This window comes from Barbus barbus, assembly GCF_936440315.1.
Source record: "Barbus barbus genome assembly, chromosome: 30".
In the NCBI taxonomy this organism is placed as follows: domain Eukaryota; kingdom Metazoa; phylum Chordata; class Actinopteri; order Cypriniformes; family Cyprinidae; genus Barbus; species Barbus barbus.
In genome coordinates, this window is record NC_136758.1 from 13,192,011 (window position 1) to 13,214,418 (window position 22,408).

The following is a 22,408-nucleotide window of genomic DNA, read 5'->3' on the forward strand; positions in this document are numbered from 1 at the left end:
TTTGTATTAATTAATTTAAGTTATTAAATTTATAAGTTATTAATAACTTATAAATTAAGTTATTTCGTGAACTGACGTCATTTAAACTAATAAATTCTTAAAACATCAGGGTATTAAACTTTTTTTTCTGTTTATGCAAGTTATAAAATATTTTAGAAATTGTGAGCAAAACATTTATTTCAAATCCTTTAAAGCCTTTAACATGCCAGGGAGCACGTAAAAGAATCACAAAATCTTTTTTGATCCGTTTCTTTGAATGATTTGTTCGAAAGAACCGATTCGAGCGCACTGAATCAGACGCGCAGCGGCAGAGATTTTGAGCGGTCATGTGGTCATTTAATCCCAGCTGATGAAAGTGACTACAGGGTAAAACAAGGGTTCAGTCTCAATAACCATACATCGCTCTCATGTTAAAACAAGACTAATATGAATACCTTTGACGCCGGTTTAGAAACAATAAGTAAAACAACTAAAAGAAACAAATAAATGGTCCAAAGATTGCGCGCACTGCAGCACCAGTGCTGTCACCATGACAACGTTAATGCTCTCACAGTCAGACGTGCGCGAGAGAGAAGAGTGACTCCTACAAACTATCATCCTCTGTGTGGATTTCTCTACAAAACACAACAAGGACACTGACTGAGACTGCGATGAACCCAGGTAGACATTTGATTTGTGTTAAGGCTAGTAGGCAGTCTGTTAAATGTTTTTTTCATAATGCTTTTTTAATAATTGTAATAATTTAGTTTTAATAATGCAGTCTTCATATGCCTACCATATAGATTTGCTTTATTCCGCGCTTATATTTGATTAACATGGTAATACAGTAAGCAAAAACCTGTTTTATATTTCAATCACACTTTAGTTTGAGAACCAATTATGACTACTAACTAAAAACTATGACTTTTGCCTCAATAAACTCCTAATTTGCTGCATATTAATAGTAAGGTAGTTGTTAAGTTTCGGTATGGGGTAGAATTAAGGGATCAAAAATATGGTCATGCAGAATAAGGCATTAATATGTGCTTTATAAGTAGCTAATAATAAACACAATATGCTAGTAGTAATGCTAATATGCAAGTAGGCCTATATATATATATATAACCTTAAAAAGAGCTTTTTATCTTTAAAAAGAGAAAGATTTTTTTATTAATTATTATTTTATTTTTGAAAATGATGTCATGTTGCCAGTTTAGGAGGAAAGAAGAAAGGCTAACGTTTTCTCCAGCAACAGTGATTAAAAAGTAATGGGTAATCTTTTAACTTAATCACTACTCCAGGAACAATCTTTTGTGGTTGGTTATTCTTGGTGCATTGTTATGTGATATTCATGACCTTTATTATGATGAAACCAATAGGCTGCAGTTTACCCATAAGTCACACCTGAATAGCAAGATCATACCATGGATGCTGCTGTATCAGATAACTGCATATTAACCATAGATTGGTTTAGGTTTCAACCCTTGACAAAACACGCATACAAAAAGTAATATGACTGTTGGATATTATTGAAGGCTAAATATATCTAAAAATTCACATTAATCCTACAACTTTAATATAAACGATATACATGATTTTAAGAATCTGCCATATATTTTCTCAATTTCTCCAGCAAAATATCCAGAGCTTACTCTTGTGATTGGGAAGGTCACTCACCACAGTATCGAGCTGAGCTGGATGAATGAAGAGAATAAACCTCGACATGGCCCTCCTGAATGCTGGACCCGCTTTTCTGTGGAGCAGATGGACCCCAAAACACACACATACAGCTCCGTATACATGTCAGTTTTCTCTGTTTGACGGTGAAGATTATTTCTTTGAATGTTAAAGTTATTATGTTGTAAGAACAATATTTTGGTGTTTTATCACAGAGGGTACAGCACTCATCATCTTGTAGAGGGCTTGGAGTCCAGCACCTCCTATAATTTTAGACTGAGGGTCACCAGAGCCTCAGGGGAGTGCAGCCTCAGCCCCGTGGTCTCTGTCTTCACCAACCGTGAGATATTTTACTGTACCTCCAGTCAAAGCCTTGGTCTATTATTTTCTTATTTTAAACCTAGTAAATATCATGCTCCTCTCTGCTGTTATTCGTAGAAACACAAACCTTTAGGAATTAATTTGCACAAAATTAACAATAGTCCAAAAGTCTTGAAAAAAAAAAATGCTATTCAGCATAGATGCATTAAATTGATCAAAAGTGACAGTAAAGACATTTATAAAGTTACAAAAGATTTGTAGTTCTAACAAATTGTGTACTTTGACATTTATATTCATCAATGAATCCTAAAAAGTATCACAGTTTCCAGAAAAAAAATATTAAGCAGCACAACTCTTTTCAACATCGATAAAAATAAGAAATGTTTCTTGAGCAAATCAGCAAATTAAAATGATTTCTGAAGGATCATGTGACACTGAAGACTGGAGTAACGACTTCTTTGCATCACAGGAATAAATTACATTTTAAAATAGAAAATAGTTATTTTAAATGGTAATAATATTTCACAATTTTTACTGTATGTTTGATCAATTAAATACAGCCCCGCTAAGTAGCTATAAGAGACTTCTTTCAAAAGCATTAAAAAAATCGTACTGACCCTAAACCTTTGAATAGTCGTGCATTTGTTTAATGTTTTATAATGTTTTGATGGTTTGTCCACAGGAGAGCCTTTCAGTGGGAAGAACCTCCACCAGGCTGTGAACAGGGAGGATGAGGAGGAGCTGACCACAGTTCTGCAGTCAGGGTGAGACCACACACACACTTCACCATCATTTCATGCTTCTTCATAAGCTACATTAGTATTAACATTGTGCTAATTCAAGGAATATTTCACCCGAAAATGAAAATTTTGTCATCATTAATCACCCTCATGCCATTCTAAATCTGTATGACTTCCTTACTTCTGTAGAACAGGATGATTAACGATGCCAAAATTTTAATCTTTATGTGAAATATCCCCTTAAATGCCAGTTCACACATTATTCATAACCCCTCTCATGTAATTCCTCTCCTAGAATGGTCGACGTGGATGTTTATGACAAAATGGGCTTCACCCCTCTCATGGTGGCAGCACAGAAAGGTTTCACCAGGTAAACACGCTTCCAATGTTATTCATTTAAACACAAAGCTGGTGTACAGAGAAATTAATTCACAGCAAGGTACCGAATCACCAATTAGTCTTTGTTTAGTTATTGCTATGTGAAATATAGTCATGTTTTTCTAATAATGATCAGCATCTGTTTGTTTTGTAGAATAGTGGATATTTTATTGAAGCATGGAGCTGATATTAACAAGAGAGACGGCACTGGAAAAGACAGGTGAGCCTGCATTCAGTGCAGTTGAATTTTAGAATAACTTATGTTTTCTAATATATATTTTCATCTATGCATGTGCTTTATCAGTCTAATGCAGGCCTGTTTTGCTGGTCACCTGAATACAGTGAAGTATCTGCGTAACTGCGGCTCCACATGGCAGTCCCGAGACACGGACGGCTGCACGCCGCTCCACTGGGCTGTGGATGGAGGACACCTGCCTGTCATTACATATATGATCCAGGATGGTTGTGAGGTCCGAGGTCAATTTTTTAACCATGTTAATGTGTGAAAAAAACAACATTAAAAGAATAGTTCAGTCCAAAATGACAATTTGCTGAGAATGTACTCACCCATAGGCCATCCGAGGTGAGTTTGTTTGTTTTTTCTTTTCCAAACAGATTTGGAAAAATTTAGCATTACAGCACTTGCTCACCAATGGATCCTCTGCACTGAATGGCTGCCGATAGAATGAGAGTCCAAACAGCTGATAAAAACATCACAATAATCCACAAGTAACCCGTACGACTCCAGTCCATCAATTAATGTCTTGTGAAGCAAAAAGCTACGTGTTTGTAAGAAACAAATCTGTCATTAAGGCGTTTTGACTTTAAACTGTTGCTTCTGGCAAAAGTACAAGTCCATAATAATGCTTCATCCAGTGAAAAATTCCTTACCCTGTTGACCTTTCATATCAAAATCCACCAACATGTTTGTTTATAACTATTTTTGCTTGTAAACAGCGCTTGATCTGTGCACATTTCTCTCCTGATTTAGATAAGACGACTTTCTCCCTGGAGAAAACAATAGTATGGATAGAGGAAGCAATTAGAAGTTAAAAGCGTCTTAATGATGGATTTGTTTATTACAAAGACAAATTTTAAGCAATTTTTCATTTTTGGGTGAACTATTCCTTGGAAGGTACATCATATGATCAGGTATCTGAAGTTACCAAACTTCAGTTTCACTATTTCACAGATTTAGTTTTTTTTTAGATGTACCGTTTGCGGCCCATTACTTTGTCAAATGGTGAGCTTGACCCCGTATTGTCAGTTTAAAGCATGTGTTTTTGTACGCTGACAGGTGGATGTGATGGATAAAGTGTCTCTCTGGACTCCTCTCATGCGTGTGTCAGCCATCAGTGGAAACGCTGCGGCCGCCTCTATCCTCCTCCAGGCTGGAGCTGATGTAAACGTCCGTGACAAAGCTGGCAAGACACCACTAATGGTATTTATCATCAAAACAGCCACTAAAATTGTCGAGGACAAGATGGATGATATCATTGGAGTTTTTGGTTATAATTTTTCAGGTCGCTGTGCTGAATAACCATGTGGAGCTGGTGAAACTTCTGCTTGACAGTGGGGCAGATCACCACATGAAGAACGAGGTAACAGATTATGATCATTATAGTATTCATAATGCATAAATGATGAAACAATACATGTAGTGCAATAAAACATTTTGCCACAGGACACCTAATAACACTCCTCATAAGATTATTTACACCCTAATGTAGTATGGAGCAGGTGCAGCGGATATGGCAAAAGCATTTGGGAGACAGGTAACCTGACAAACTATACATGAACAAATTAATATTTTGTAGCTTGGAACAAAAAGACAATTTCTGTTTCAGAGCATCATAAACTTGCTGGATAAAATAAGCTTGGAAGATTCAAATCGACTGACACCAGCAGGACAATTCTGTTATGGAGACAACAAATGATCTTTATCTTAATGTCATATTTTACACATTACATTAAAGCCTTGAGTTATTAAAAACAACTTTTATGTTCCTGTTGTATAAAATAAAATGAAATTGAATTCACGATAGTAATATACTCGTTTATTGTTCTCGTTCAAGTCCTTACATTATCAGTATCCGGTTGAAATTTTTGAAGGCATTCCCATTTCCCTTTTAATATCCTAATTCATAGAAATTAAAATGGACTTTGTAGAATATAAAATTGTTCCATAATTACTTCAACACCCAGTGCAAAACTGAGCAATCATCTTTGACCACAGATTGACACATTATCTGACAAAAAAAATCAAATGAAAAAGTGAGCATTTTAACACATCCACATGAGTGCATATAAAAAGGTGAAATATACATAGATTGTTGTGAATAAGTAAACAAGAACATAAAGAAACACACACAGGCTTGGCTTGAATGAAATACTGTGACAGCTGGGTTTGTTATACTCCCAAAGCAACAACGCTGGCATATTATGTGGAAAAACTGAAGTGTAATTTCCCCCTCAGGGTGAAGTACCGAGCAGAACAACAATCTCAAAAGTTTATGAATAACAGTGAGCCCAGCTGTGCATAAAGAGAGCTGTGTTATGGGCAAGAAGGAACCACTTGTTGTGTAAAAATGCCATAGTTGCAACGACACACACCAGCAGTGATATTTACTACATCCTGTGTACTTTACATCATCTTGATATTGAACACTTTTGTGAGAAGGTAATGAAAAATTACTATTTGGCTAAAGCGATTATACTTAAATCATTCAAAAGTTTGAGGTCAGTAAGGTCTGTAATATCATGGAATATTCTTACAATTTAAAACAACGGTCTTCTATTGTAATATATTTTATATAATTTTCAGCATCATTACTCCAGTCTTCTCTGTGTGTGTGTATATATATATGTATATATAATGTTCAAAAGAGCAGCACTAGAAATCATTACTGATAAGTAATAAATATCTTTAATTTCTTTGAAAGAAAATTTCACTGACCCTAAACTTTTGATTGGTTGTGTATACTGTCAAAAATGATACAAGAAATACAGTACAGAAAATTCAATATCTATAACCTCACGTATTGGAAGATATTGCACAGAACGTGTGTATACAGCACAACAAGGCAATAATGACACAGACATGACAGCTGCTGGATGCTGATGGCTCAGTGGGAATGCTGATCTGCTATTCCTGTCTGGTCTGTGGTGTCACTACATATTTTGTGTTGCCACTGGTATTTCTCAGAATTTTTCAAAACATGTTGGAAAAAGGAACATCACGACCTTTCAAGTGTTTGGATTATAAATACTGACTGGATTTTTTTTCATTTTCTGTAGATAAAATTGACAAGCCATTGCTATGCAGTTGCTAATTGATGCAACTCAGTTTTGGCTGTTTAATTGTCCAGCACATTTCTCCTCAAGAAGTCACATAGTTTGAGGTATCATTACAAACAAAGCTGAATGTTTAGGGCTAAAGTTGTAGCAATAGTAATTCTTACTCTGGCAGATACCGTAGCACTGCATTTGCTCAAGCACATGTGATTTTAAGGTACTGTAGTTCACGAAAAGTTGGTTTGTCAATTCTCACAGATGACAATAATGGCTCACATCACTTTCTCCATGACATCATTCGTCATCATGCCTCATTCAAGTAATTATTAAGGTTTTTTTGCACTTAGTGGCACTGATTCCAGCACTCTGTGTTTAGTCATTCAGATTTAAAGCAGGTTTTTATGATCTTCACAACAACAATGCAAGTCTTACCATAAGAAAAAAAGAAAAAGGAAAATATGATTGGTCGGCTTATTTTCAATCAGCATTTTTTCAACATTTAAAAACAAAGAAAAAATGATCATACATTTAAAAAAAAAAAAGTGTCAAGCACAGCACATAGTTTCCTCCTCACAATAAATATACATCTTAAATAGTTCTGCAGTACCTGAGCGAGGACAAACTAACACCTTTTCTGAGGAGGCGCAGCACCAAGGTGTCCGGTCAGCCCTCTTCTCTGTGAGACCCTCTGTGGAGTTTCTGCAGGCGTGGTCACTTAGTCCAACAGAGTTTTCATAGTGCAAACAAGTGTGATCAGATGCTGGTGAAATTCACCCAGTGCTGTGGTGTCCATATGTCAATGATCATAAAAGGGCTGTGGTAATCTGGGAAGAGGTCTACAATGTATAAAAAAAATACAGTTAGTTGTCATCCATAAATATGTTTTTTTTTTCAGCAGTATCACAGTGGGACTGACCTGTTTGGCAGTGGTATGGCGGGGGGCGGTCGTGGTACTGTTGGAATCGGGATGGCTAGAGGTCCAGGTATCCGCACTCCCACTGCAGATGTGCTTCTACCCAACCCGTGGCCTCTGATTAGGGGGTCTGCGGGAAGTGGTTTCTGTGGGGGACTGGGCTTCTTGTGGTCCTATAGATAGCAAGACAGAAGATTTTCTGGTTTATCAAACATATTTACACTATTATAGACCAGGGGGTCCCAGCAAACTTCCAAGGGGGTCACATTATAAAAGTACTTAAATTATGATTTATATATTAAAGCAACTGTAATTTAACCTTAATAATATCTATTTGAATTACCCAAACATAAAAAAACTAATAAACCTAATGTGATGCATATTTGTCAGTCATACAAAAATGAAACAAGGGGAAAAGGAGATAAGATACCTATAAACTGAATATGTTTCAAATATTTAAATACACAATAATATAAATTTAAATACACACAAATTTCAGTCTCATACATTTTAACTAAGTGAATATTGTTTGTTATTTTAACTGAACAAATGTAATTATTTTCACAATTAACAGATTTAAAATAGATGCTGATGATCAAATAGATGCAAAAAGATAAACTATTCCATGATTTTTTTTTTTTTTTTAGAGTGCAGAAGTCTTACCGGTTTCTTCTCTGCTTCATTTAAGAACAACTGATAAATATGCATCACATTAAGGTAATTTTTTTATGTTAAAACTGTGTAATCCAAATGGATGGAAATTATATAAGTAATTCAAACAAACCGATCTTGAATTTAGGCCCTTTTTATTTATTTTTTTATTTTTTTTATACAGACACTTGAAACATCTGGAATTACAACATGAATCATGATTAATTTAATATATCCAATATAATATGTTGGACAACAGTTTGAGTCGAAAGAATTGAGTGTGTAAACAGTGATAGCATACTAGTGCCACTAGATGGAGCTGTGATTACACTCCTCGTCCTGGTAAACCCTGTTGGCAACAATGCAGAATAACAAAAAATGTGCAGCACTCCCATCTCCAACACCCAATTCACCCCATGTTAAGTCAAGAGGTCATCATGTGTTACCAATTTACTCAGAGGATGAGGTCATGGCATACAACTGTTCAGCCTTGTTTTGTGGAAAACAGTGGAGAAACTGACTAATCCATAAAGCTGAGACATCCAAATCATCCATTTTTGTGTCTTTCTGAAACAACATTTTTCCTCCTTTCTGTTTCTAACCATTGTACGTAAGTGATTCGTTCCAGCAAAACCCTCCTCCTAGAGAAAGCAATGTCATTATGGCAATACAAGACCTTTTAATCATGAGCGCACGGCGGTGTGTCGAGCCATGAGGCCAATTTGTGAGAAACAACGTAAGAGGTGAAAGTGTTTCATGGCTCCCCGAGTAAATGTGAACTCAGTCAAGTAGAAAAGGGCACTCAGAGAGCACTAAAGAAACCAGGGTGATTTCATATGTAAAAGGGTTTGATGTGAATGCTTTCAATGAGGTCATTATAAAGCAAGTTTCAGTGTATCAATCATTTGTATTGTGTGGCACAGTATGTGAGCTCTGAAAGGCTTTTTGATGAAACACCACTCATTGGGAGCAAAAAACATGTTCAAGACAGAATCTGTGGCATAATCTATATGCAGCTTCTGTAGCAAAATACAGTAATGAATTTACAATGCAAAAGCCTATGGAGCAAGGAGTTCATTTTGGATACAAAAATGCATAGCTGTATTGTTAAAAGTAGGATCTTGTTACGTCTTTACTAATGAAATTCCTGTGTGTGGAGCTCCATGTCAACAGTATCTTACAAGTTATGCCACATCCCTTTATGGTATCCTTGAACGTATCATGTGACATTTACCAGGTCTATGAGCTCTATAATATGGTCAATATAGGCAGTTATATTGGATATAATATAATAATTTCATAGCAAGATAGATTTCTCCTTGAGGTGAGCCCTTCATAGTGTGCTGGACGTAACCACAGTTAGTTTGCTGCAGTGCCGTGAAGTCGAGCTGAGATTCAAAGCAACAGATGTTCTTCTTCATGCTGTCTGATAGCATATCCTGCCAACGTCCCCGAGCAGCACTTATCATCTAAACCACATACCTTCACACACGGACGTTTCTCATCCCATCTCACAGGACAGCTCTCATGCACCCGTTCAATCTCATTCTCGCCGTATCACTTTCACTCCTCCACCCGCTCTGTCTACCCCACTCTAATACTTTTTGTCTTCATTTTATCTTCAACTGGAAACTTCATATAAGAAATTTATGTGCTGTGTGCAGCAATGGAAAGTGTAACGTCCTTGCTAATGTCTCCTTATCTCCCTCCACTTGGTTTCTGCATCTGTCAATCGCTTTCAACCAATGAAGTTGTATCAGCTGAACTCTTTGGGGTCATTTACACAGAATGCATTTTTGCATTATAAAACTTGGAATGGGAAAAAAGGTCTCAAGACGGGTCTTAACTTATTTTAACTTTGAGTGATGCATTTTTAGAATGCAGAGACATGCACGAGACACTGGAAAAGATGTATGACGTGAGCAAGACATCAGTCTAGCAGGTTTACATAGAATGTGTTTTTGCATTCTGCTGTGCTACTTTTCTGTTGTTTTTCTGGGTGAACGGGCCCTTATGGTAAAACCTCCTGACCCTATGTTCATACTCACATTGTGTACTAATCAGGAGCTACATAAAGCATTGATTCTACACGACATTCCTTTTAAGTTGATCCAATAATATTCAAAATTTTTTGTCAATATATATGTTGATGATGGATATTAAATTGTGCATTCTTATTCTTATAATTAAATGTAATCCTTATCTAAATCTCAAAATGGATATATCTTAAAAAATTACACACACAAGCACACGCATATCTATATTAAGATTTAAAATGAGATTTTATATATATATATATATATATATATATATATATATATATATATATACATATATATATATATATATATATATATATATATACATATACATATATATATATATATATATATATATATATATATATATACACACACATATATATATATATATATATATATATAACATTTACAATTGTATTGCATTATATTATATTAAAACTTTTCTATTTAGTGTATTATTTTAAATTTATTTATTAAAATATACACTCGTGTTGCACCTACATCAGACATCCCAGCTCTTCCAGAAGTTCCAGGAGTCTCACGCATATTAATAACAGCTCTCTGACACCCACAAGTTATATACAATATCCCATAAATAGAGCAAGAGAGAGAAGCCCCATTTCCTGCGTATTAAAGTAAATTTTTGGCGATTCAATCACAGTTTGTCAGCTGAGATGCATTTACAATTTCTACCTGGTATAAATTAGTTTTGAATCTGTCTCCTTTGATCACTTCTATTCCGATTTTGCCAAACTCTACATCACTTGTATGTGGCTTACGAGCGAGTGGGAAATAAAGCGAAAGTAAATAAGGGAGAACAGCTGTGATTTTTGGTGCCAGTGTTATTTGCATTTAGGAGTTACATGTTGAGGCCAAACTCAATTGGGGTAGTAATGCTACTTCCATGAAATAAGTTTTTGCAGGGTGGGATGTCTGGTACATGGTGACAGTCTGAGGCTGACAGCACTTACCTGGATGTTAGTGTAGGGCAGCTGGCGTGGGAGTGTGTGGAAGCCTGCCGCTCTGCCTGGCGAGTGTGTGTGTGATACTAGAGTCCTGTGAGGCTGCAGACCTGTGATGGGCATGGGGTGGCTGATGTGGACGGGCCGGCAGCGCGAGGGACATTCAGGCAGCCGACGCAAACTGTGGAAGTTGTGTGGAGGTAGGAGAGGCTCCGAACTGGGATGAGATGTCTGTGGAAAACAGACAGCTCTTGAAAATAAAGACACAACAATTCAATACGAGCTCTACTGCTTGCTACTGCTAACCTTTAAGACCTTTCGAGGAATCAATCTAAACTTCTTTCTGCATATGCTGCTTGACAATGCAATACTGTTCAAGGTACTCTTTCATAAAGGCATTCATACATGTTGTTGTGGCATGGCACACAGACTAAAAATACCCAGATGAAGCAATCAATCAGTGCTTTCACTGGCGACTGTCCAGTCCCATTGAGGCCTGATCTCCCCCTTTGAGCATACAAAGGCTTCCAACGCCAACAATCATTATATTGTTTTTCTACTTAAGTACATTAGACTGGATTAAAACAGAAATCCTGCAAAATGAATATTGGAGGTTTTAGATGAAGATCTGGACTTCATTAATATTCTTTGAGGGTCGATACTGGAGACTAAATCAATTATGCACCTAAGTCTCATGCCGTGTACACAGAAAGGAAGGGATGGATTGGCTTGGACAGGCATAGTAATTCTGACCTCATCTGCTCCTCGCTGGGCAGGACAGTACCGAGCTAATGAATTATGGAATTTGACGGTTAATAAAAGATCTCCTTAGTGCTTGTTAATAAGGGTGCAAATATTAATTTAGATTACCATTCATCACAAAATCATACCATATATAATAAAATCTGGTATTTGGTCACAAACGGTCTGCTTTGATTCAATTTAGAGTGATTATTAAAAAATATATTTTCACAAATGCAATTGTAAGGAAATTGTACCAATGAAAATAGGCAAATAATTTTGGATAAGAAATATTAAAAATATTTAATATATAATTTGCAACTACTATTATTTACAATATTATTACATATTTTGGACATTATAATCATGTTGTGTGCCTGAGTCTGTGTTGATGAGTAGAGTTTCACACTTACCTTGTCACAGCGGGAGTGTAAAGGTAAAGAGGCGGGCTTGTGCTGTGGTGAGACCCTGAACACTGACTGTGTCTGTGGGGGGCTGGGAGCTCGCTTTCGCCCTACTGATCTGTAAAATTAAGAAAGAGTTTTCAAACAGTTTCATGTTTTAGGTATGGTGAATATAATTACTACAGTAGGGATGCCCACTTTTTATAAAGCTCTATTGCAGCATCTGTGGTGATTATCACAAACATTTTTACTTGCTCATTATTATTTTTTAAGAGCAAAAGTCATGTTCATAATAAGGCATGTACAATGTAAGTAAACAATGTCCAGGCAGTAAATATTAAAATACACACTGTTTTAAAATTTTAGATGGTCTGACAGAATAAAAAAAAATAATAATAAAACTTTTATTCAGCATGAATGCAATAAATTGATCAAAAGTGGGAGCAAAGGCCTTTATGATGTTACAAAAGATTTTTATTTCAAATAAATACAGAGTTCTGGCATGAAACTCTAGATCCGAAAAAAACGTGTTCAAGACAGAATCTGTGGCATAATCTATGTGCAGCTTCTGTAGCAAAATACAGTAATGAATTTACAATGCAAGCCTATGGGGCAAGGAGTTCATTTTTTATATAAAAATGCATAACTGTATTGTTAAAAGTAGGATCTTGTTATGTGTTTACTAATGTAATTCCTGTGTGTGAAGCTCCATGTCAGTCCGATAGGTCTAACTCAATCTGACCTAATGACATCATTATCACATGGCACAGCTGATTGGTTCTCTCCTGTATCGGTAGCCAATGAGCTCTCTGCTCAACATTCAAATATATGACTAGTGTTTGTTGTAGCAGTTTCGCAGCGTGCTTCAGAAACCCTGCACCTTCCCCAGCTCCACCTGTATAGATCTGCTACAAGGTAATTCATGTATGCTATAGGCGGTTATTTCATGTATGTTATTTTTGCAGTAGCAGTATTTATTACATGTTCACAGCAGCATGTTGTGGATGTATTGGCAGTAGCAAGTCTCGGTACTTGCTCTGCCACAGCAACAGCAGCAGCAGCAGCATAGTAGATCTGTTCCGCCAAGACCAAATACATTAACATTGTCATGTACATTACCATACCGATCCCTCCGAGAGTTGTCATGACAGAAATGCTGTTCTTTTGAAAGTTCTAGTCATTAAAGAATCCTGAGATTCTGAGCACAACTATTTTCAATATTGAAAATAAAAAGAAATGCTTCTTAAGCACCAAATCAGCATATCAGAATGATTTCTGAAGGATCATGTAAAACTGATGACTGGAGTAATGGCTGTTGAAAATTCAGCTTTGCCAATAAATTACATTTTAAAATATATTCACAAAGACAACAGTTATTTTAAATTGTAATCCTATTTCAGATATTTTTACTGTATTTAATAAAATAAATGCGGTGAGTATAAGATACTTTCATTAGCAAATCTTCCCGACCCCAAACTGTACAGTAGTGTATATCCATCAATTGCTGACCTAACCCTACCTGTTTAAGCATCAGTGTCATGATGTAAAGCCACTATCCCCCACAGCTTTTGCACAAAACACTCAATAATACTAGAAAAGGACTTGTAAAGTGTATAGAACTTTTTAGAGGTAGCAGACTCCACCCAGAGGAATTACATAAGTAACGCAGAAGTTTATCCACAAAGAAAACTATTCTCACCTCAAAAGGGTGATTTAGACAGCTTTAAAGCTTAAATTATAAACAGGGTTTTACTGAATAATTCAAGTGCTTTAACAAAAATACAAGCTTCACATTTAGACTTTTAAACCCTCTGGAACGCTGGCCCAGTTAACTTCTATTGTAAGTGTGTTACTCTGACCATGAATTTTATTTTTTTAAGGAACAAGTCAAAATTATTTTCTATGCCAAACTACATTATGCCCCGAATTCTTGTCAATATGAACTTAAACTGACCTTGAAACTTATTTTCCTTAAGCTTCTATAAAACTCTAGGGACTCTTGGTGTCCCTGGATGGAAACCAGCAGGAATCCAGGATCAAACACATTTTGGAAACCATCGCTGGGGGAAACTGCACCATTGACTGTACCTGAGCTTTTGGATGGCGCTCTTCTTATTGATGCAGAGCATCTGTACCAGTTCTTTCCTCTTCAGGCACACAATCAGTCCCACCGACAGCAAGCAAAGGAGGGTGACCAGCACGCCCACGGCCACAGCGCTGCTGTCAGCTGTTGTCACATAGGACAGCACGCACATTAATACACACACTCGCACATCTGTTGTACAGCACAGCACAGAATGGCACAGAGAGGGAAAACACAAGAAGTCAGAGTCAGGTTAGAAAGAAAAAAGAATCGATCAACATCACTCTGTGTCTCCACCTGCATTACTTTTACAAGCTGTCTCAAAGTTTTTGAATGTCTGCTGAGTGACATCTAAGTGCAGTGCTTCAGGATTCCACCAGTAAATCAATGATGTGTCCTGTCAATGCTGTTATGCTTTTCCACTGGAAAATCATTTAATGGGTTTTGTAAGTACATTGTACTTTCAGGCTGCACTGTTCTACCTGCGGTGCGGCTGTCACAGGGGGATGAAAGTGGTTAGAGCTAGTGCACTTCCTCAAACGGTAGTCGGAAAATCTGAATGCATGAGGCCAAAAAGGTCGAAACATGCTCCACGCACGTTGGCAAACAGAAACGCTCCTAGGTATGTAAAATGTAATGTATGCATCTTTGCATTCTGAAATATGCTGACAAGTAATTCATAATGCAATGCATGTATTCATTCTCAATAGATGTTGTAGCAGGCATTTGTGTAAGGTTCTTCAATAGTCAGTTTTATTTTTTTCTTTCTTCCTTTAATGTTTGTTTGATAAATAAATAAATAAATAAATAATCAAAATAATAATAATAATAATAATAATAATATTTGTCTAATAAACCTGCCATTGTGTATACAAATAGCTTTGTTCCTCTTTTGTTATTTGCTTTAGATAAAAGTGTCTGCTAAATGCATAAATGTAAATACACCTTATTTGTAACTAAGGATAGTAATTTCCATCATCTGAAAGAAATAAAGAAAGAAAGAAATAAAGTTTTGTTTCATTTCAAGTCATTTGTAACTAAGTATGGTCATTTCCGTTATTTTGTTTCATTTTGTTCCTGAAATGAATAATTAAAATAAATAATAATATTGTGTTTGTAAAATAATAATATTGTTTTTGCATACTTGCTTAGAAGAATATGTTTCAGACCTTAGAATGGAAAGGAACACATAAGCACTGCAGTCATGCTGTTAGTGTAATGCATATTGCTCTAGCAGGTAAGTCAAAAGTGAAGTTGTCCATCACTGTACCGGCTTGTCTCATTGGTCCACTGTCGACGCTGCCACCAAACCCCGCCCTATCACAGGAAGGAGGTGCCCAGTGAGATTCACAGTGGCAGTTCTTCTTGTTGTTGCATTCCTGTAAACAAAGCAACGCGCAAATAAACACAATCAAATTTCTTGCTGGACATTATCAACAACATCCTGCTGATCAATGCTTAAGGAATTCTGGGGGATAATGGTATGAAATCTCCTCATGAGCATTCAGTTCATGGATGGATGGCAACATTTTTCCATTTGCACAAAAATGCATTACATTTTTCCATCAGGGTATGTGTCAGGGGTCGCTGCATAAGTTGATTGATGTCACTTGATGTTTAAATCACAGTCTGAATATCTGCCTTCTAAAAGGAAAGATGCAGCTATGTCTTTCCTGCCATGAAAACACAAGGAAACTTTTCAGACTCTCAAACTCTTTACTCTCATTCAACTTTCTTGGATGCTGTGATGGTTTAAAAAAACAGACCCTCTCAGCAGACAGACTCTTAAATTTCAAGGATTATTGAGATGGTTTGAGTCTTGATTTTGTGGAGTTGATCTTAAGACCTCTCAAGACTAGAAACCAATAGCCTTAGTGGTCAAGTATTAATCAAGATCTTAAAGGGGGTTTTGGTGTGGGGCTTAAAGGGCCTAGTAATGGTCTCAGTATTTAGTGGTCTTCTATTGTTCTAGGTCTGGGTCTTTAAGGGATCGATCCGGCTTAAAAAACAACTGACATTCGTAGCATCCAGGATCCCAGAATGCTGACAGAGCTACCAACATCTTTATTAACAATGATCAATTCGTCTTGCAACTCGGTTCCAGTAAGGAAATAGACCTTGGAGAAAAATTGAGTGCAATTGCACAGCCTACAGACAAAAATAAGAATTCCAATTTAGGAAGCATATAACAAGAGAAAATAAATAAAACATTACACGCTTGCACTCGTGCCCTCCAGAGCTGATAGTGGGTGCAAATGCAAAAGACAACGTGGGAGTGTTCTTGGCCACAACGTTTAGCAATTGCATTTTAGCAGTCCTCTGGCAAAAAAGTGCATGTGCATGATGAATGGCACTTTTAATGGTACACAAATGAATTAAATATGAGTCTTATAATCTTATTGGAGTGATAGAGATTGATTGTAAAGTACTTCAACAGCTGAGACAAGCCTCAAGTCACCCAGTATCCTGCAAAAACAATAGCGTGGCTGCTGAGCTGAACTAGGGCACGATTAAGTAAAAAAATTGTTTACCTAAATCTACACTCACTAAAATGTTGTTTCAAATCTTTATGACTTTCTTCCTTGAAACACAAAAAAGTGAAGTTTTGAAGGCTATCTGAGCTGCAGTATTCTATACAATGGAAGTGAAATAAAAGTGGTCCATATGAAATGTAAGCTGTGTTCCAAGACTTCTGAAGCCATAGCTTTGTGTGAGGAACAATTTACAAGAATCTTGCCCTGAAAGTATTGCTTGACAGCTCTGATCACCTTTCATTTTCAATGCAAAGAAAAGAGCATCTTGGACATTCTGCTACATTCTTCCTTTTGTTTTTCCCGGATAAAAGAAATTCATACAAGAAAAAACAGCAAGATTAGTAAATGATGACAGATTTTCATTTTAGGGTGAACTATCCCTTTAAATGTATCAAGCTTCCATGAAAGACCATGACAGACACAAGGTTACGCTGTGATCTAATTTAGAACAGAATCTGTGTCTTATCTGTGCTTTTAACTGCTATTTCATTTGCAGCAGTAATCTAGTTCAAGTGAAGTTATAGTATGTGGACCCAGTTAGCTAAGTGCTATTATGGGCACTGTCCCCTTGGCAGACAGCTATAATGTAATGAAATGGACATTTCTGTAAAAGGCGAGACTTTCAGTAGAGGGCAATAATTTGTGCTGATTTACTATCAGCATTCCTTACTCAAATCTGAGCCTAATGCCTGATAACTGATGTGATCTTTTTCCAGCAGATTTGAGGAAATTTCGACTGACAAGAGTGGAAGCAACCTTACCCCTCTTCCATTACACTTCCCAGAGCACTTGTGCACTCCGAAGACACTGACATTCTGACACTGCCTGTTCAAGCAAATCTGTTATGATGAGAGAGAGAGAAAGAGAGAACAGCACTATAAAATATATAGTGCTACATTGTATAATATATAATATAATATAATTATACACACATATAGCCTAATATAATATGTGGATGTTGAAACTGATACATTGGGGAGGTTAATCAACAAAACAAACACCAAATGGTCAATGGAAAGCAATAAAAATTGCCAAATATTATTTTAGCCTGGCTGATAAACCACTAGCATAATTTCTTGATGACACAGATAATCTCTACCAGATGATTTATTCTCGTACCATTCCCTCAGCACACTTAGTGCCTGCCAATACCAGTCCTGGATCAGGCATATCGTCACCCAGGTACACATGTGTTCCACGGCACAGAATACGTCCACCCTCCTGCAGAGGTATGTTTGTCTCTATGGAAACCGCATTGGTTCCAATCACTGGCCTGTTGGCGCCTCCTTGGCACTGAATTTTCCCACACCTAGCATCCCTGTTTAAATCACACAGACAAAATACAATGAGTGAGCATGCAACAACAGTGCTAAATGTTTTTACACTGAATAAATGGGATAAGGTGATAAAACGCCTGAAAAACAGAGAGGAGATTGTGTTGTTTTGAGGTAATCTCGCCTTTCACACCCTCTCACTCATCTGTGAGGAGCAGAAATTGTAATTAATACTGACAAGAGTTTACATGCAAAACTATGGGGCTGCCACTGTCTCTGAATAATAATGTCATGGCTACAAAAAATTAATAAAATGACATTCATTACAACATGTTTGATGGGCCATCCCATAATAATTAGACAGCAAGTGATATGAATTAATCAGGACAACCTTAAGCAATACTATTCTTCATTTTTTCACACTTTTGATCGTAACATTCTTTTGCTTTGAGAATGTGCATCTTGAAAATAGTTATTTCCTTGTCAGTCACTGGTTCTACATTTAATTATGTATGCTGTATTGGCACTATAAAAGCTAAGCATTTGTACTGCCAAAGTACCACAAAATCAAGTAGAAAAAAGTTACAAAGGAGCAAAGAAACATTATTTAACAAACAGAACGGAACAATACTGTATCAATCACAGAGGAAAACAAGCAAAACAAAAAGCAAAACAAAACAAAAACAAGAATAAAACAAAAAGCAAAGCATAAGAAGCAAAAAAAAAATAAACAAAATAAAATGAACTGAAACAAAATAGTTGAAAAGTAACAATATAAGAAGAAAAAAGTAATAATATAATAAAATGTAAGATTGAAGCCAATTTGAAAAATGTATGTAATTGTACTGTAAGTAAAAGGTTAAAGTGCAAAGTGCTGTAGTATCATGCACCAACTGTACCTTGCTTGACATTTAGCAAAGGAACCTTTGGAGTCTTTTCCACAATTTCCATAGGGATCACCTGCAGAGTTTACTCTTTCAAAACAGATACCCGGGGCAGGTTTCGCTCCTGGAAAACAAGAAAGAATGAAAATAAAACAGCATATGCCCACTGTCAGAGATGGAAATATGACACTGTACAATCCTTCCATCTTGTTTCAGCTTGTATATAAACCAAAAACAGATGAAAGGACAACAAATGTCAGACTGTGGCCTGAATCCTTTTGGAAGGGAGTATGAAAAGACATGGAATAAATAATAGCAATCAGTGTGAGATTTCATATTGCTTGAGCTCGCCATATGAATGCATGCAGGATTGCAAGGGAAGTGCTGGCTTGATAATGGTTACATATATAATTACAGTGTCAAAAATTATGATTAATGAAATCTGCAGAACCCCGCAATCAATTTTTGTTCAACCAAATAAGCTTAGGAACCCTGCAGCTATCTGCATATTAGATCTACAGAGGTACCAACCTGGTCCCCACAGAGTGATGCATTGCTGCTCATGAGTCTGACAGATGCCGTTGTAGCAGTAACCATCCATATTGTGGCACACGTGTCCATCGTGCAGGTACACATTGGCAGGACAGTGGGGGTTTGTTCCGGTGCAGAACTCAGGTAAGTCACAGGAGTTACTGGACTCTCTACAAGGTGTCCCAGCTGGTTTTAACTGCACAGACACACAAGAACAAAAGGCTTCAAACAACAATAGAGAGCAAACTTTGTGCACAGTGTCACCTAAAGGAGATTTCTTTCAAAATAAAGCAAAGAGATATAAATGCAGTCACTATGGGATATACTCAAAGTCATGCAGGGACAAGCTTTGCATGAATTACAAAGACTATTGGTACAATAGTCAGTAGTTCATGGAAAGGTTCTCCAAAAACTATTCCCTTAACTTGCACTAAGTAACGAAATTCAGTCTAAGAAAGTGGCAAGATTAAATTCTTTTAGTTGCTATTTTAATTTAATGAATCACTATGTTGAAAGCTTGTTATAGTTTTTTGTAAAGTCTGTGTGAACATGTATCCCTGTTCTGGGGTCTGTTCCGGAGGGCCCTGATCTGGCTTCTTTTCTCATTAAGTGAGCTGAACACTCTGATTTATGTGTCTGGAGGCCTGAGAGGAAACTGAGTGTCTATGTTTGGAGTGCAAATGTTGGTTCATGTTTCACTTATTAATGGGGCAAGGAGAATGTGATTTCCACGCCTTTATATTACACACAGAGAAAGAATGAATAAGGAGGAAAGAGGGACAGGAGAGATTTACAAAAGCACCTGGCAATCTTCACAGCACTGTCCATGGGCACACACAGCACCTCCCTTGAGCGTGCAGGTTGAAGCATTACAGCAGGGGTTCAGACACTCCTGAAGAAAACACAAGGATGACAACAGATTTGAAGGCATCGTGTGTCACTGTATCACATGGGGAAAAGTTAAGTCAATCATAGCATGCTTTATTTAACTACCGAAGTCCTGAAGTTAAGGCATCAAACAGGCAGTTTAATTTAAAAGTCAGAAAGAAGGTGAAAATGTGTGTCATTCAAAGACCCGACAGGCCAAAAGCAAAAAAAAAAAAAAAAATTAAACAAAAAAAGTATCAAAAACAAATAAACAAAGAACAAAAACAAGCAAAGAAGACAAAAGACAAAACAAAGAAATCACAAAACTAGGCAAGTAAACAAAGAACAAAAACAAAAAAGCAAAGTAAACAATGAACGCAAAAGCAAACAAAAAAACAAACCAAAACAAAACAAACAAACAAATAAGCAAAACACGTGAAGTAAATAAAAGAACAACCCAACAAAACAAACTATGAAAAAATAAAAACAAAGCACAAAACAAGGCAGGTAAATAAAGAGCAAAAAAAAAAAGAAAAAAGCAGAATAAGCTAAGTAAACAATGAACAAAAAAAGTAAAAAAGGAAAGCAAACAAAAAAACAACAACAACAACAACAAAAAATGAAGTAAGCAAAACAAGCAAAGTAAACAAAGAACAAACCAACAAAACAAAAAGCAAAAAAAAACAAAACCAAACAAAAAAAAAGCTCAGTACATTTTAATAGAGGTAATTTACATATTTTAGTCAGGCTGTTTAATTGTCAGAAAGTGGATAATTGACCAAAAAGCAAAAGTACAATCGTTTTGGGTCCAAGAAACCTTGACTAACATTATAAGCAGACTTCAGGGGAAAAATAAAATGCTACAATAGCACAGGCTATGACCCCTTTAATTTGACATTAGATAATTAGGGGTTACAGAAAAACAATGGAAAGAAAAATAAAAAGGCCGCACAGTCCCGTATGATCACTGTATTGAATATTAGTTCCAGGTGTGGAGCTCATATTCTTTTAGGAAATTCCCTTCTGTCAACCAGTTCTTTGCATCCATGGTAACAAAAAAAAAATGTTTGGAAATGTTACTGTAGGTTTGTGTATGTGAGTGCGTTGACATGTCTGGTTTAAATTAGTGGTCTATGCATTGTTCTGATTTTGAAAAAAAGATGCTGTTTTCTCAAACTCTGAACTCTTGGTATCAGTGAACCGTGTTCATGTGTGTACGTGTCTAAGTGAGTGACATCATCACTGACCCGAGACTGGAAGTGATGGGAACGTCAGAGTCCAAGCACAATTGAAGGAAAGAGGACATTTATCTCACAAAAAAGAGGGAGAGGAAGAGAGAGAAGAGGTGAATTTTGAAGACTAAAAATCATGTTTTATTGTTGTAGTGAAGCAGAAGAGCTTTGTTCTTCTCTAAAAGTACACAAGAAGCTCATTAAGACCTCAAGCACTAAAACTGTATTTCATACACCACACATACACACACAAAAAATGTCTATGGGACTTTTTATTCCTCTCTTTCACTCCTTTTCTCCCACTCTTAACAAGGTCCTGGTGTGGGCCGGGAGAGGTGCTGGAGGGTTGGGCTGGGTTAGGTCAGTCTGCTGGCTTGAACTGCTCCTCAGAGTCACAGAAATCTCTTTACAGACCTGCTGTTTTCTCTAAAACTACCGTCAACTAGTGTGAAATGATGGGGGGATGGGCTTCTCTCATCCTTCTACCCAGCACTCAAGACCCGCTACTGGGCTTCCTCTCTGCTCTTTACCTGCTTCCTCCCTCGATCCCCCCGGTGAGATCACTGGAGCTCACGGGTGCCATTCTGAAACAAACTTTTCCCCATAACAAGATCCTCGACTTTAAAGTTCAGGCCAGGCTTTTTTCCTCAGGTCTCCACTGACACAATATGCCTGCATGACATCTAAATTACATCGACCATTTTTGAAGTCTCCAGTTCCATTACTACATGATATTTAGGAGGCATTTTAGCATTTATTTATTGGACAGCGGAGACAGGCAGGAAGGGGAACAGAGAGGTGGAATGGGATCAGGCTGCACAGATGACGTAGTCTGGACTCAAACCCGGGTACTAACAGCTCTTTTACATCACAAATGCACCACAGCTCAGATGGGAGCTGC

The 22,408-nt window shown here is 36.8% G+C and overlaps 2 protein-coding genes across 2 annotated transcripts in view; one reads left to right on the forward strand and one right to left on the reverse strand.

Moving 5' to 3' along the window:
• Window positions 1-295: 295 nt before the first annotated feature.
• LOC306850337 (fibronectin type 3 and ankyrin repeat domains 1 protein-like) lies at window positions 296-5,382 on the forward strand. Its single transcript, XM_079385912.1, has 11 exons — window positions 296-660; window positions 1,613-1,781; window positions 1,872-1,996; window positions 2,660-2,741; window positions 3,013-3,087; window positions 3,250-3,315; window positions 3,400-3,565; window positions 4,393-4,536; window positions 4,619-4,696; window positions 4,826-4,870; window positions 4,943-5,382. Exons 1-11 carry the CDS (start codon window positions 651-653, stop codon window positions 5,030-5,032), a joined length of 1,050 nt encoding a protein of 349 aa, XP_079242038.1. The 5' UTR covers window positions 296-650; the 3' UTR covers window positions 5,033-5,382.
• adam12b (ADAM metallopeptidase domain 12b) overlaps window positions 5,139-22,408 on the reverse strand; it is an 88,145-nt gene continuing 70,875 nt past the window's right edge. Inside the window, exons 13-23 of the mRNA XM_079385911.1 lie at window positions 20,211-20,300; window positions 19,409-19,604; window positions 18,893-19,001; window positions 17,839-18,037; window positions 17,481-17,558; window positions 15,456-15,564; window positions 14,191-14,329; window positions 12,112-12,220; window positions 10,967-11,188; window positions 7,306-7,475; window positions 5,139-7,225 (exon numbers count right to left, since the gene is read on the reverse strand). Of these exons, the coding sequence (XP_079242037.1) occupies window positions 7,186-7,225; window positions 7,306-7,475; window positions 10,967-11,188; window positions 12,112-12,220; window positions 14,191-14,329; window positions 15,456-15,564; window positions 17,481-17,558; window positions 17,839-18,037; window positions 18,893-19,001; window positions 19,409-19,604; window positions 20,211-20,300 (1,461 nt within the window). The 3' untranslated portion in view covers window positions 5,139-7,185. The remainder of the gene's footprint in view (window positions 7,226-7,305; window positions 7,476-10,966; window positions 11,189-12,111; window positions 12,221-14,190; window positions 14,330-15,455; window positions 15,565-17,480; window positions 17,559-17,838; window positions 18,038-18,892; window positions 19,002-19,408; window positions 19,605-20,210; window positions 20,301-22,408) is intronic.

Excerpts from the sequence above, each read along its gene's own strand:
- LOC306850337 (XM_079385912.1), top strand. Across the intron at positions 1,997-2,659 it reads GGTCTCTGTCTTCACCAACC|GAGAGCCTTTCAGTGGGAAG; the intron begins GTGAGATATTTT and ends GTTTGTCCACAG. Across the intron at positions 2,742-3,012 it reads ACCACAGTTCTGCAGTCAGG|AATGGTCGACGTGGATGTTT; the intron begins GTGAGACCACAC and ends TTCCTCTCCTAG.